This window comes from Dermacentor variabilis, chromosome 2 (genome assembly GCF_050947875.1).
Source record: "Dermacentor variabilis isolate Ectoservices chromosome 2, ASM5094787v1, whole genome shotgun sequence".
Taxonomy (NCBI): Eukaryota; Metazoa; Arthropoda; class Arachnida; order Ixodida; family Ixodidae; genus Dermacentor; species Dermacentor variabilis.
The window spans coordinates 47612680-47627887 of record NC_134569.1 but is presented as its reverse complement, the minus strand read 5'-3'; the positions used below and the strand labels follow the sequence as shown (position 1 = coordinate 47627887).

At 44.6% G+C, this 15208-nt stretch overlaps 2 protein-coding genes across 3 annotated transcripts; one reads left to right on the top strand and one right to left on the bottom strand.

The window, feature by feature from the left end:
* Positions 1 to 243: 243 nt before the first annotated feature.
* Positions 244 to 5920, bottom strand: LOC142570832 (uncharacterized). Of its 2 annotated transcripts, none has more exons than XM_075679148.1 (6): positions 5693 to 5920; positions 5260 to 5358; positions 3801 to 3861; positions 2486 to 2574; positions 1674 to 1809; positions 244 to 571 (listed from the first exon to the last, which is right to left on the bottom strand). In XM_075679148.1, exons 1-6 carry the CDS (start codon positions 5725 to 5727, stop codon positions 419 to 421), a joined length of 573 nt encoding a protein of 190 aa, XP_075535263.1. In that variant the 5' UTR covers positions 5728 to 5920; the 3' UTR covers positions 244 to 418. The 2 variants fall into 2 exon arrangements, with proteins under 2 accessions (XP_075535263.1, XP_075535262.1); XM_075679147.1 differs by having other exon boundaries at positions 1551 to 1809; positions 5693 to 5919.
* Positions 5921 to 6133: 213 nt separating this feature from the next.
* On the top strand, positions 6134 to 12560 carry LOC142571788 (perilipin-2-like). The gene is made up of 6 exons (XM_075680398.1): positions 6134 to 6240; positions 6406 to 6824; positions 7968 to 8105; positions 9986 to 10318; positions 11557 to 11832; positions 12241 to 12560. The coding sequence occupies exons 2-6, from the start codon at positions 6438 to 6440 to the stop codon at positions 12361 to 12363; spliced, it is 1257 nt and encodes a 418-aa protein (XP_075536513.1). The 5' UTR covers positions 6134 to 6240; positions 6406 to 6437; the 3' UTR covers positions 12364 to 12560.
* The last annotated feature ends 2648 nt before the right edge of the window (positions 12561 to 15208 follow it).

The following is a 15208-nucleotide window of genomic DNA, read 5'->3' as shown; positions in this document are numbered from 1 at the left end:
TGTGTTGCAAATATACAACCCAAAGGGTGTAAGCTTTATATATATATATATATATATATATATATATATATATATATATATATATATATATATATATATATATAGTGTCGACCTTGTCCATGATTCGATCAGATTGGAACAAATCGAACGCAATATGTCAGCGGTGATTACCTACAACTTTCTGTTTACTTGTATTTGGAAACAGATAAAAGAGTACACAGGGTCCGCATTATGTTTGGTTTTCTTCAACACACATTTTATTAACCTTGAGGACAACAAGAGAAGGGGGGGAAAGGTGCACATCAGGAAGAAAGGAACGCAAACTGCATAACTAGCAAACACTGTGCCATTCTTCGGTGCGTGCACCTAGCAGCGCATATTTTAAGCTTATACGATGCAAGCGACAGCTCGTCGCTCATTACTGCATATCAGGAAAGTCAGGCAGCTCAGCTTCCTCGTCGATGTCGGGATCTACGCCGGCGATGTGAACCGGTGGTGCTCTGCCGCCCATCTGGAAGTCAAAAGGCTGTACTGCCTGCAGAGACTGTTGCACTTCGGGATCGTTCACGTCCTGAAATCACACGAAAAATTATATTCCGTGGTTTTACGTGCAGAACTGCAACCCGATTATGAGGTACGCGTATAGTGGCAGACTCCGAGATTTCGTCCCGCACCCTCGGGCTTAGCCACGCACACGAAAAACAGGTGGGAAGGCAGAGACAGCGAGTTGTAACCGCCAGTCAACAGGTCAACGTGAGGAGGTCGTGAGTGATGATCACAAACAACCGATATTTAAATGAAACATTTACAGTCAAGTGCCTCGCAGCTAGCAATATGTCGCGGAATAAAATGAGCCTCGCAGAATATAAAACAATATGTGATATGGCAATGCCTCCAAAAATATTGTGCGGTTTAACGTGACAAAGCTGCACAACGTGTTATTTATGGTGGACACCACGGTGGAGGGTTCCAGATTAATTTTGACCCCCTGTGGTTGTTTACTGAGCATGCAAGCACACGGGAAGCAAGCAACTTGAATGGACGGATGGATGAATGAATTACTGCGATCATTTCGATTTCACTTTGGTCGCGTGGGCTAGAGGCAGTCTCTATAGCCCACGCGACCAAAGTGAAATCGAAATGATCGCAGTAATCCATTCCCCCATCCGTCCATTCATGTTGCTTGCTTCCCGTGTGCTTGCATGCTCAGTAAATAACCATAGGGGGTCAAAATTAACAAAGGGGGTTCAAAATTAATCTGGAACCCTCCACCGTGGTGTCCGCCATAAATAACACACTGTGCAGCTTCCTCACGTTAAACCGCACATTTTTTTTTTGTTTTTTTTTTTTTTTGTGCTGTGAGGCTGTGACCTACCTGTCACGTTCTCACACTATACTGTTTTCGGCTGTCCGTGGCACGTGTATCTGTAGCAGACAACCCTGCGCACTGACACATCCCTCAAGTAACGAATGCTCGCAATCTCCGCAAAACATGCACATATGTGCGTGGCAACGCAGCATTCGTAAATGGTGTACGAAACAGCGCGGACCAGCGCTATGCGGAACTGCAGCGCCCGGTTCATCCAGCGCGCCCGGTGGTAGGCCTGGCGCACGCGGGCATCGTCGAAGGGCGTCAGCTGCTGGGTGCCGCGCATGCCCCGGGTCACGCTCACCGCGTGCGGCGTGTCCAGCCAGCGCACGCCGCTCGCCGGTGGTGGACAGCGCGAGGAGCAGCCCCGAGGAAGCTGACGCGGTCGCTGTCTCCCAGCGGTGGCCGCCGACCCTGCGTGCTCGGCGGAGGAGGACTGCCTGCATGCAGCGCGTGCACAAGTGGTACACTCTGCAGCAGTGCGCGCACACCGTTAGAGAGAGAGAAGGAGCAAAGTTTGCACCCTTTAGGGTGTTATTTAGCCCCAGACAGAGAGGTTTTGTGCCCTTCGCGCTCTTGTGTGCTCGCTTTGGGTTCTTTATAAGTACAGCAGGCTGTTTGCGTCCCGCAACGCTTGGGTGAGCCTTGCGTCGCCTATAACCTAAAACTCGCTGTTGATCTTCCTACTCCTCTGTCTGGGTTGCGTTTCGTTTCTTGAAAACTCTGCGCTCGCTACCTTCTCCTGACAAGGATGCTATGTCGGGCTGATATCGCGCATTCCGTTCCCGACCTGCGAATAGCGGGACCTTACGCAGTGGGAAGGAAAAGCACGCAAAGGCAGATGACGATTGTTGTTGCGGGACAAGACAATCCCTAAAGGGCGCGAACGTTACAAAGAGTACATATTCCAAGAAGGCTGCACCGTAAAGGGAGTAAAAGTGTACACCAGCGCCCCGCAGAAGTGTGAGTTCGCACACGCGCACGTGCACGGCGCACGCCAAAGTCCTAGCGACCGCGCCACGCATGTACAGCTGCCAGCTTGCCCGGTCGTATACGCGCGAATAGTCGTACAGTTAAATGTGCTGTAACAGTAACGCGTAGAAGCCGTCGACGAACCTGTGCCTCCAGGCGCGCCCGGGGGGCGAGCAGAGGATGCTTGTCAGGGGCTTCCCTCGATCCACGCACTGCAGGATCTCAGCGTCCACCTGCAGCACATAACAGGAGCAGTCGCGGCAGCGAGACAGTTTCTTCGAAAACAAAGTGTATTTCGTGTTACTCGTCGTTCGGCAGTCGATCGAGCTTTCTCGCAAATCACCGACTATGGTATCGGATGCCACGAATTGGAACATGCATATATATTCGTACTGGGTATAGCATGACACCGCCTACGTTATGTCAGATTAGGCGTAATACGCATTAATGTGCTTGCGATCTCAGAGTGTGTGCGTCTCGAATGTTGTAGCAAGTGTAGGAACGACGGCCTCGTCCTATATCGGAGCTAGTGCGAGAACCGCGAGAACCGACTGCTGTAGGACGTGGTCGAGCTTTCGCTGTTATCCCGAGGTAATCTGCAGGATGCATACGATGATGCCCATATACAGGGCGCCCCACATAACTTGAGCCAAGAATTTAAAAATGAAAGGCGCATCGGAAGCGAATTGAACCGAACGCATACTATTCGCAATAGCCTATAGTAACTCAGACAATTTTTCTTGTTTTCCCCATAACTCACTAATTAAATAAGTTTAATTACCCAACTTGTTAATTATTGGCTGGGGTCCCCAAGTATGATACGCAGGCTTCTAAAGCACATCCAGAAACCACCGATCGAGCTGTTTCTTTATACGTCTCACGTAGTCCTTTTTTCCGGGTTGCAAAGAAAGCCCGCGAAATATGAATAAAGCCACGTGACGGAGCGCTTGCGCAGTGGTATCGTGCTGCTCTCAAGCGTGCGTTCGGTGAACACGGTCGGCTCCCGTCGGATGACGGCGAAAATGCATGCTGCTGGACTCATAGAGTTTCTCACTATTATTATTATAGTGAGAAACTCTATGGCTGGACTACGTGAGACGTATCGTAAAGGAAACAACTCGATCGGTGGTTTCTCAAGGTGCTCTACAAATCTGCATATCATACTTGGGGTTCTCAGCCAATAATTAAAAAGTTCTGTAATTAAACTGAATTAATTTGTGAGTTATGGGGGGGGGGGAATTTTTCTGAGTAACTATAGGCTATTGCGAATAGAATGCGTTCGGTTCAATTCGCTTCCGACGCGCCTTTCCTTTTTAAATTCTTGGCTCAAGTTATGTAACCGCTTCCCTTATAAGATCATCGTTTTCACCCGCCAGTATGCTTGCCGGCCAATGCCTGTCACAGCCACGTGACAATACGATACGAAGAAGGGGGATAAAAGGTGACGAGGACGGCCCACCTGTTGCATGACGTTGTGAAGTATTTCGTCGATTTCATTTGAGCTCTTGTTGCATGTCGAACTGAAAAGGAACGATTGTTTAAGGTTACGATAGTTGTCCTGCACACTTTTTTTCTTCCTCTGTCCTCCTCTTTATTTCAGGCTCATTAACTTTTATCACCACAAGGAATAATTGCTCGATTGGAGCCACGTAAGACAAAAATAACAACAGAGGATGTGCGAACACGCGAACTTCCGAGTTCATTCGAACCGCGATATAACAAGCACGAGTATACATTACAAATTATGGGATATACCGAAGCAATTCTAAATTTTCATTGGGCATTCATCGCCGGTCAGCAGCGAGATTGACTGGGCCGCCTGGCTCAGGTCCGGGGACATCGACCGACAGCTTGTACTGGTGGACTGGGCGGAGAAGGTCGAGCAGGCCCCCTTGCTTGAGCCCGATCCCTCAGCCACCTGCCCCCTTCCCCCCTTTTCAATAAAGCTGATCACTCCCACCACCACCACATTAATTTGTTTCTGTAAGTATCAAATTCTACTGTTGTATACCGAAAATGCAAGATAAAACACAGTATCGCTTACAGCGAAGTAAATTTTTGTTTTCACGTGGCTCGAGATGCTATGCAAACCAGCAGCACGCTTTTAAGCAGTAGCCTTAGGTGCGCTCCTCTGCGCGTTTAATCAAGTTATATTAAAATTCACATTTTGGTAATTGGTGCCACCATTTTCTATCATCATTTTTCTTTCTTGCCTCTCTTTAAAAAAAAAAGCATGGCGTTGCTCGCGCTCGCACTTCTGCTGCACGGCTTCGGTTGCGAGCTCGATCGTTGACGTCGATTTCTGTACGTTGTTTTATAGAAAGGTAAAATATACCAAACCAGATTTTGCGCCGAATGTGACTTCGTTATATCGAGGTGTGATAGCGCGAACCATTGTTTCAATTAAAAAAAAATTGAATGTTCGATTTACTCAAGTATTACGGATTATATATGGTCGAATATTCGGATTTACTATGCGTACGATTATCGAAGACTGCCTTCAGTGCAAAAGAGATAATAATGATAAAGATGAAAACCGATTCATATGCCCGGCCACTCCACTGTCCTATACGTAAGACAGGCGAGAGAAGTGAATATCCGCCATGGTGGCTCGTGGCGTTGTGCTGCTGAGCGCGAGGACGTGGGTTCAACTCCCGCCAGCGACGGCTGCAATTCTTCGGGCAAAAAACACTGGTGGGCTTATATTTATGTGCATAAATAATTAACGTTCGTGACGAATATAAGTAATCTCGTCGTCCGTTATGTCAAATTAATTGCGAAACAGCACACATATGGCTTGCTAGACAGTTCTGTTAAATTTTTTTTTTTTGGCTACATTAAGCCAGTTCAAGAACGTTGAAACCTTTAGATGACGTGTCTTCTTGACATAAGACATATATGAATTGATTAGTGCTTACCTGGTGCTACTTGATACCGCAACCGACGGCGTTTGATCAAGCTCTGTTTCTGACTCCGCGAACAGGTCGTACGGTTCTCTACTAATAACGGTCGAAGCCCTTCGAAGAAAGAAAGAAATAATAATAATATTTGGGGTTTTACGTGCCAAAACCACTTTCTGATTATGAGGCACGCCGTAGTGGAGGACTCCGGAAATTTCGACCACCTGGGGTTCTTTAACGTGCACCTAAATCTAAGCACACGGGTGTTTTCGCATTTCGCCCCCATCGAAATGCGGCCGCCGTGGCCGGGATTAGATCCCGCGACCTCGTGCTCAGCAGCCCTACACCATAGCCACTGAGCAACCACGGCGGGTAAAGAAAGAAAGTACTGTAAGGAAGCAGCAGCTGGTAGCGGCGAATATTCGCACTGGCATGAAAAATTCTCGCTTACCTCACGTGTGTGGAAGAGACAACACCGTTATACATGTTTATATTCCCTATATTTGCTCCTGATTCGATTAGTGCACGATATAAGCGGAAGAAGTCACAGCAGTTTCAAGTATTGCTTTCTGAGAATGTGCGACAGACTCTGACGATATTTGAAACTTTCTGCCGAGACGTATGCACGGGAACGGGCAGACGATTCTTCCTAATCATACAAAAACAAACTGAAAGTAGTAGTAAATGTATAATGTTGAGTGTTTAAACAAAATATGCCTGTAACTATACGTTTTAAATATAAAGATCAATAACAAAACTATTATTGTTTTGTCTCTCGCATAGGCCGCACAAATTAAGCGCAGGACGTTATGCGACAGCCGTTGCGACAGCATAAGCAACAAGTCAGTTTCGGTTTCTCTTCCGGAAGTTTGCGTGTAGCAAGTGCGCGTTCTCTCACCTACGACAGTTCCGTTGGTACGATATATAAGCGTCCGCTCAGCGCGATTTCGCGCAGATTACATCAGCGCGTAGCACGAAGTGCTGCTAGTCGACTCTCTTGTAAGAAACTTTTCCATTTCCTCTTCTCTTGTTTTGCCTACTGTTGTCAACTCACAGTTGATCATCTCTCCTGTTCGGGGTGTTGCTACTTTAGGCGGTTTAAGACAAACGGCGCGATCTGATGGTTTCGGCTGGTTTCACATAAGTGCTTTGTATCTGTTGCAGTTTTCCTTGTCGTACGCATCAGGAAACTAAACATGCCGGAGGCCATTGCCGAGGTACCGCCCCTTCAAGGCGTGCAGTCCAACTTTGTGACTCGCATAAGCGAACTGCCCGCCGTCACAAGTCTGTGGGAAACCGCAGCACAGTCGTACGCTCGGGCGAAAGCCAACCCGGGCCTGTTGGCGTATGCGATCGGCACCGCCGAGAAATCGGCGGCAGTAGCCTTCGCCACAAGCAAGCCCGTTGTGGACAAGTTGGCTACGCCGATCAGCATCGTCGACTGTTTGGCCTGCAAGGGGCTCGACAAGCTCGAAGAGGTCTACCCTGACGTCAAGAAGAAGGCACCCGATCAGATAGTGACTGATGCCGTCGAGTACGGGCTCAAGAAGTATGGCGATGTCAAGGATTACGGCATGTCTCAGGTAAGTGTGTGTCGGCAAGAGGCGGGTCACCTTGCGTGTACCGGGACTCGCGGCTATCGTGTTTCTGCGTCACGCAATTACGGTGTGTAATCGGGCGGAAATCTCGCTTCGGTGCTATTTCCTTGTAGTTTACGGACGCCTTTAAAGCAACGTTTGCTGTATGAATCAAAGTAACTTTCTTATAACTGTCATTTATGTGAACAACCACATGTTTTTATGTTGAGGCCATTAATTTCTAGACAATTAAGCTGCTGACGTTACAAAGTATCAGTGTCCACAATCGCTTATTTGAAAGCAGCGCTAACTAGAACAGGCGTAGATTTTCTTAGTAAAATTAAGGCCGTTGTGCTAAAGGTCACGCGCGATTGCTAAATAACTTTCCCAGCTCACTCGCATAGCAAACCAGTTATTTTCGTGCGAGGCAGCGGCCAAGATTGACTGCCCACTATAGCATGCAACTTTGCCTTAAAGAGGTGCAAATTTCCTCCTCTTTCACACTGTATTATGTGAACGAGGAGAAGGGGAACTGAGGAGCCCGATTTTCGTTATTCGCAGCCACATAAGCTAACATATAAAAAAGGCATGCAAAGCATAGCAGAAATTATTAGTAGTTTTAATTGAAGCATAGAGATGACAAGCTAAAGTAAAATTAAAGTGGACAAAAAACATTACGTGTATCATCCAGCATTGCCTATAGGTTTGAAGTAAAGGGGCTATATTTCGATCTTTCTTAATGCACTTGTGAAGCTGCTAAAATAGCCATATAAGGTTTCGGAGGCCAAGCTGTGGTATTTTATAGCCTCTACAAGGCTCTGTGCAGTTGGAGCTTTTCATATATTAGGCACATGTTTCAATCAATACATCATAGCAACGTATGGTGGTGAAGTTGGATTGAAACAGCATTTGAAAAGTACATATTTCTTTGTAGCAAGCTCTGTGAAGCCTGCATAGGATGGAGTTAAACTGAAGGGGTGACGTCAAGCGGTTGCCAAGGGAGTGCCATTTTTATCATTTCGGCACATCCTGGATGTTGCCAGATAGTGTGCAGCTGAGACAGGATGATGAAATGACGCAGTTATCACCACTTGACCGTTGAACTTTATGCCTGCTGCACTGATGAATTGATTGCTTCTGTTATTGCAGATCAGCAACATCAAAAATGTGTCTGCTGGTACGGTTCACATGGTGGCACATCCTGTGGAGACTATCTCACAGTGCCAGAGCCAAATCTTGGGCTATGCCAAGCAAGCTCTTGTTGCTACTGAAGCTACATTGGACCAGGTATGCTGGATGTTTGTTTGCATGTCTATAGAAAAGGCATTCATGGTATTTCCTGTGCTGCATAGTGAATATTATTTCGCATGAGGAAACTGAGCAAAATGTATTTGTACTGTGCTCTGTTAGAGTTGCTTGTCTTGTTTAATCGGAGAGACAGAAAAATAAATGATTAATTGAAAGGCTATGGGGCTGCCAATGTAGTGCTTAAATGAATTGTGTTGCTTTGCTCTTTAGCAGGTATAATGGTAAATTGTCAAACATGGCTTTCTGGTGGACAAGAGAAGGTTCCAGTCATTTAAATAAGAGATCCAAACCTCAGTAAAGCAGATGTTTCACAGTGTGGATAGGCCAGTACACCAGAAAATGATTTGGCCACTGCAGCCTTATCGCAGCTGATCTAATAGACAATTTGCGAAATTCTTGAATTTGGCTCTCCTGCTACTTTCTTTCCTACAGGAAACTGTTATACACTGACTAAACCTTCACCATAAGCTTAGCTGCTTAGCCCTAAGGGGAAATTATGGAACAGAAATGTACTGGGGTGTAGCAGAGCTAAATTGTGCCTTACTTTCTTTTGTCTTTTTTCTTACTGTGTCCCAGAAAGAAAATCCCGAAATTGATGTCATTATTCTTTGCACCTGCTCTTCACAGTTATGCTAATTATTGCGTTTTAGAACATCACGTCTAAGCTCCCACTGTTGCCTTACCTGCTCAAACACCTGCTCGAATCTCTCTTTGGTAATAGCTAGAACCAGTGGAAAGGGGAATTTGCTTATTCAGGCCAGATGCCATTCCTTTCTTGCTCCTAAAGTAGTTTGTGCATGTTGTACTATACACAGGAGTTTTTGGTTGTAAAGCGGCTTTCTGGGTTAGTTGATTATACAGTATGTTGTAGTTTTTCATTTTCATTTAAGTAATTTGTAGCATTTTCTCAGTAATAGACATGCCAGCATGTTGCATATTTAGATAAATGCATGTATAGTTGGGCTATTACGGCAACTTGTTTAAAAAAAAGTGATGAACTTTCACCGCTATGGCATCACTGCTGGATTGACAATTTCCTAATTGGTGCCACATCATTACTCTGTGGCAACTGTACTTCAGTTGGTTGTTGGTAATCATAGAAAATATGACGATGTAAAGTAGATGATTATCTGGGTTGCAAAAAATCTTTTTAGTTCTATTCTTGCATAATGCTGTTCCTCTTAGTCTCTGCTTTAGGTTTAGTTGAACTTGAGACAATTTTTAGCTGGCACTTAAAGAATGAGTTCTACTATTTTTTGTGAATCGCTTGAGACATGCAAGTCCCTTGATTACACACATGAATTCCTAAATATGGCACTTGTTACTCCTGAAAGTTATTGGGCTATCAGCTGAACGCCTTTACCGTGTGTGAAATTGGCATCCTCTTAATGTTCGTTTTTACAGTGCTGTAGGCTTAATTTGAAAGTGTAATGGCTGTGCTTGTAGAGAAAACGGATCGCCAGAGAGGGTTCATACTTAATATCTTTTTGTAATTTGAGATATGTCCTGTAGTGTAATTCTTTTCTTTTGTTTTGTACTTTGATAAAGTAAAGTATACTGAACACTGTGGACAGCACTACATTCTTTTCCTACGACAGGGCAGTCATTGCGGTGCACAATACAGGCGGTACTGCTTGCACAATTGGAATGAGCTCTTTACTGTCTGCTCCTTTCTGTCCAGTCTGCACTGTTCTTGCCCTTAGTTCTCTAATGTGCACCAACTGGCCTAGATATGTTCCTTCTTCTATATCTGAAAGAGCTGACCTATACAATTCCATTGAGTAGGTTCACAAAAAGACCTTGGACCATAGTGATACGAGTGCAGCAGTGTGATAAGAACTTCCCAAACTTCTCTTCAGCACATTGCATCCCTTGGGATTGACATGAAGAAAGAAGGGAACGAGACCATGCCTCCAGAAGATGTGGCTCTTCTGGCTCGGCTGGACAGCATCTCACGCAAGGCAACAACATGCGCCTCGCGCCATGCTGCCCTGCAGCTCAGTGTGCTGCAGCGGTATGCTGGCGACTCCCTGTCTCGGTTCCAGGTGGCTCTGCAGCTAATCCAGAGCATGAAGCAGAATCTGGCGACCAGCACCAACCAGTCGTTCCAGGAGACCCTGGCACGCATGAGCCTCCATTCATCCTGGCTACAGGGACTCCTGAGCGAGCCTACCGATGAGGCCCAGGTGAAGGTGGGTGTGGCACAAAGGAGAGCTGCTGGTTCAGCATGCTGTGCGAGAGAAGGCCACATTGCATCATAGTGAAGCCAGTGCAGTGGTGGGATGCTAACCATAATGAGCTTCATGAATTGAAAATTCTAATTAAGAGTGAAACTGGAGCCAAAATGGTGAGGTTTATGTTCACTTAGGCTGGATAGTACATGGCCCATTCTGAAGAAACAGCAATACGAGACGCACAGGGCATCTGCTACTGGTTGTGTCTGCTTTTGCCCTCGGCATAGTACTTGTGCTGCTTATTCAGAATGAGCCAAACAGGCAAGGAGCAACAGCAGAAATACTGTAGATTGGCTTTGGCAGCCACATGCTATTCTGCATTGCATTACCCTCTGTTATGAAAAGTGGTTGTGAGATTAGGAGCTATAATCTATGCTAAAGACATCCTAAAAAGCAAATGCTGAATCAGTCCAGGAGATAGCCCTTCTAGAAACGCAGCAACATTTGTTTCGCACCAAAGGATGACTTAGTTTCAGGGGGAATTTTAGACTGAAGGGAATGCACAATTTTTCTACGATTCATATTGCCTGACTCAAGGAGGGTCTATTACATGGTGTTGTAAGCTGCACTTGGCAGTTTTTGGATGTCATGCTATGTGGAGGGCTACTGCTCAGTTTGAGTTGGAGGTCATTGCAGAGAGTGCGACACACTCCTGTCGATGAGTCCAAAAGAGCAGTGTCAAGGTACAGTATCGCTGATTAGTGAACATCCGAAAAAATCGCCAATAAAATTGTCAAGGGCAACATGTTTGCCATGTTGAAATGCGACATTTTTAGCCATTTTTATTGGGAGTCATAGGCTGCGATGTAACAATTGCAAATGTAGTTGCTAAATTGCAATACCAGTAGTGGTGTCAATTTAGTTCCACGTTTGCCACTTTCTCTTGAGCTCAGTTCTTTGTAAAAGTGATGATTTAAATAGTTTGGAGCACAAATCTACTGCATTATCATGACAATGTGCTGCTACCGTCCCTTTAATGTGACTTGCTTGCCTAAAGAGCACCACTTGCAGGGAAAAGGGCAGTTATGCTATCTCTGATGATGACTTGGCAATCTAGCTCTGCCTGGCTTTTGTATCCATAGTTCTTAGCAGAATGTGTGGAGTGGGGTAGAATTTGAAGCAAGATGAAATGCACTTCTGTGCTGCCTTGTGTATGCATGTGTGCGCCTAAGCAGAATCTGCTTTTCTGGGTGCAGAATGTGCAAGCCATGGTGCTTGCTGTTGCTCGAGGTGCACTGGGTGCCACCAGCCGTGCCCTGGAGCACCCTGCAGTCCTGGTTCGCGGCATGTCCTCCCAGTTGCAGGAGTCCTACAGTCGGCTGCTCAGCTCGATGTCGGACATGCTGCAGACCCTGACGGGCGTCGCCAACATCAGCGAGCTGACTACAGCCACTCTCAACAACCTTTACCTGCAGTCCATCCGGCTTGAGTATTCGGTTCGCCTGTTCACCCAGCAGGCACTGGAGTGGCTGGTGAGGCTTCTTGCCTGAAGGTTGTCCCCGTTAACAGCCTGCATGTGCCTTACAGTGCCTGGTGCAAGCACCTACAGTAGCACTATTCACTTTTATATATGCTTCTAACAAAGATCTGCAAAGCCAGTTGCTGTTGCGGGTTCGAAACACGCTCCAAAGTTCATGGAACCTGCTTTGTCATTGCATAGTGGCTCAAATGCATACAATACTGAATATTAAAAAGGTGCCATGCGGACTGCATTTTTGGGTCTGCTGGTTTTATTGAGCTACGTTCATGGAATGGTCCAGATTTACCTACAATGAAATGAGCATCACATCTTTTTACAAAGCTCCAAGAACAGCATATAAAATATTTCGTTGCGTAAATGTAGTCCTAAGCCAAAGTTATTTTTTCTTCCTTGTTTACAGATTTCACTTCCTGTAGTGGAACGCCTCCTACCGACGCCCACAGAGATGACAACGTTTGGCTCGGACTCGACGAGAACAGTTGGATCATCCGAAGAAGACTCCTCTGCTGATGAATCCTTGTAGCCGCACTTTTGTTTGATTCTATATATGTATTGAGCAAAGCTTGTACACTGGGATGCACCTCTGGCATTGAAGGAGCTAGATGCACATTTTAGTTAATATGTAACCACGCATGGGACCGAATTTCGTCGGCAAGCTGCATTCAAGGTCGGAGACATTCCACATGTATACTGCCACATAAAGGTTTTTACATGGCAAGAGCTTGTTTATTTGTCTGGGTGATTTCTTAATTCATGCATTTCAGTGCAGCTCTTACCAGAACATGTTTTTCAGAAACTCTACGAGTTGTATAATTAAGGTAAGATCTTTGCAAGGTTGTGGAAGAGACGGCAAGGTAGCAAAAGCATATCTTTCCAAGGATTGGCACGCTGTCTGCCAAGAGCCAGAGCAGTTTGGGATGTGGGTGCAAGTGTGCTTCACCTTCCATGATTGCAGGTTAGTGCCTTTGTCTGGTGACCACGCATAACTGGCAAATGTAGTCATAAGATCGGTTAACCATAACTTGTGTATGGTGCAGAATTTCTAGCAAGCCTATAGAGAAGGCCACGTCAAGTTTCTCCACCAATGCCAGCACTTGTCGTTCCCCTACTGGAGCGAGCAAGGCGAACTTTCATGGGGTGGTCACACCCATCGCCTCTTCCGATTGCTTCGCTGTCTTCACCCTACCCATTGCATGTGGCCGCTTCTTTATTCACTTCACATGAAGAGGTCCAACATTGGTAGAAGTGATGTATCTGAAGCCAGCCTTTTAAGAGGAAGCTTTAGCTCGAGTGCTCCTATCTAAATACATGTAAAAGGAGAATTCGTTTTTCTCGGCAACCACTGCACCAAATTTGACGAGGTTTGTTGCATTTAAAAGACAAACTTAAAATCTAGTGACTGTTGGTTTCGAATTTTTGAGTTAGATCGTCAATTTTTTATTAAAAATTGGCAAAAATCGAAAATTTTCAAAAAACGAAACTATCAAGTTTACAACTCTGTAACTTAACCACTAAAAATGATAATACAATTCTGTGAATTGCATCTAATAGTATATCTAAAGCGGACAAAATTGATATGTTACACATGAATATAAAAAAACTTAATCATAGAGAAATACAACTTTTGCAAAACCGTTGTAACCAACGTAACAAATTAACGTAAGATGTAAAATGACATATTGAATTTGTCCGCTTTGAATGATCTAATGGATGCCGCTTACAGAACCGCGATATCGGTTCTTGATGCAGAGCTATGAATTTATAAACTACGTGCTTCTATTTTTTTCAAACGGTCAAATATTTGAAAATCGTTTTAAGAAAATTCAAGCCCTAAATCGAAATTCCGCTTCCAACAGTCACTAGAATTTAACTTTCTCTTTCAAATGCGACAAATTTCATCAAAATCGGTCCAGGGGTTATCTCATAAAAACGTTTTTTTGTTTTACATGTATTTGAATAGGCCGCGTCGGAGTTGGGCCCGAGCTAAAGCTTCCTCTTAACAACTGGACTTGTATTCGACGAGGCAACAATTGCCATGGATGCTCAATGGAAACACACAGCCGTGAAATTGCTAAGTAGACGTGTAGAGTACGACAGTAGTCGAAATGTATAAAAATGCGCCTGTTAGCCTCGGAAGGGGGCAGAGGAGGGTGAAGTGGAGACGTACAGCTGATTCTTTCAAGTGGTAGTAAGAATATGAAATGTACAAGGGTCTTCACATGTAAGCTGAGCTTGCCAATCCCAGGGGCCTAAATTTTCATGAAAAAAGGGAGTAGAGATATACTGTATGGGAAAGTTAAAGAACGAGCAATAAGAAATGTAAGAAAAAAATTAACAGAAGGTCAATTGTATCAACAAACTCGTATTCAAACTTTCGTTTCACATTTGCCCTACTTCTTCAGTATGCTTGGTGGCTGTATAGCATTGCGCTGCTTGGCATGAGGCCATAGATTTAATTCCCAGCCACATTGGCTGCATTCTGAGAGATTTAATGCAAAAGATGTTCGTGAATTCCGCTTGGGGTGTACAGTCAAAAACACTGGATGGTGAACATAAATACGGAGGCTTCCGCTACGGTGTCCCTCGTAGTCAGCTTTTCAGCTACTGAACGTTCAACACCGCAAGTTAACATAACCTAACTTTTCTTGCACTGATGTGCGCTGTAAGAACAACACAGCATTATGCATATTTATCACATGCGGGATAACAGAAAAATAACAGTGTGAATAACCTATTTAGATATACATATTGCAAAAGAAACGCAGTATACAGAATGACAATAATTGATCATAGCCTTCCCACTCTGAAAGTGCAGAATGTAAATTAAACAGAACGCACGAGGGATCACTAAATACCCACAGTTGCTGCAGACTCACGAGAGTGAACATAACCTGCTGCTGACTCAAATTTCATTAAGGAGCATGAAATTAGCATGAACGTTTATACTCGCCTTCATTTATGCTACAATTGCAACCATTTCTTGATGTTTTCTTGACGTTTTGCATTCCTGTCGATCATTCTTTGCCACTTGTTCGATGATCTTGATCTTTTTTGATGATCTTTTGTTGAAGTTTTATGATAAGTCAAAGTTCCTTCTGTATCAGTTTTGTTTTTGTGATGTATTCCCTCCTTGTAATGACCCTCACATGAGGGTTAACAGTATGTATAAATAAATAAATAAATAAATAAATAAATAAATAATTTTGTCACCTGAAAAAACAAACAAAAAGAAAGAACTGACCTGATCTAACAATTATTTAGCTGGAAAATTACTGTATGAAAACATATTTTGCCCTCCAGAAATTTAGAATGTGCTTCAACGCGCATTTTTTTTGCACAAGAACTTTTTCTTTTTAATGACGTGTTCC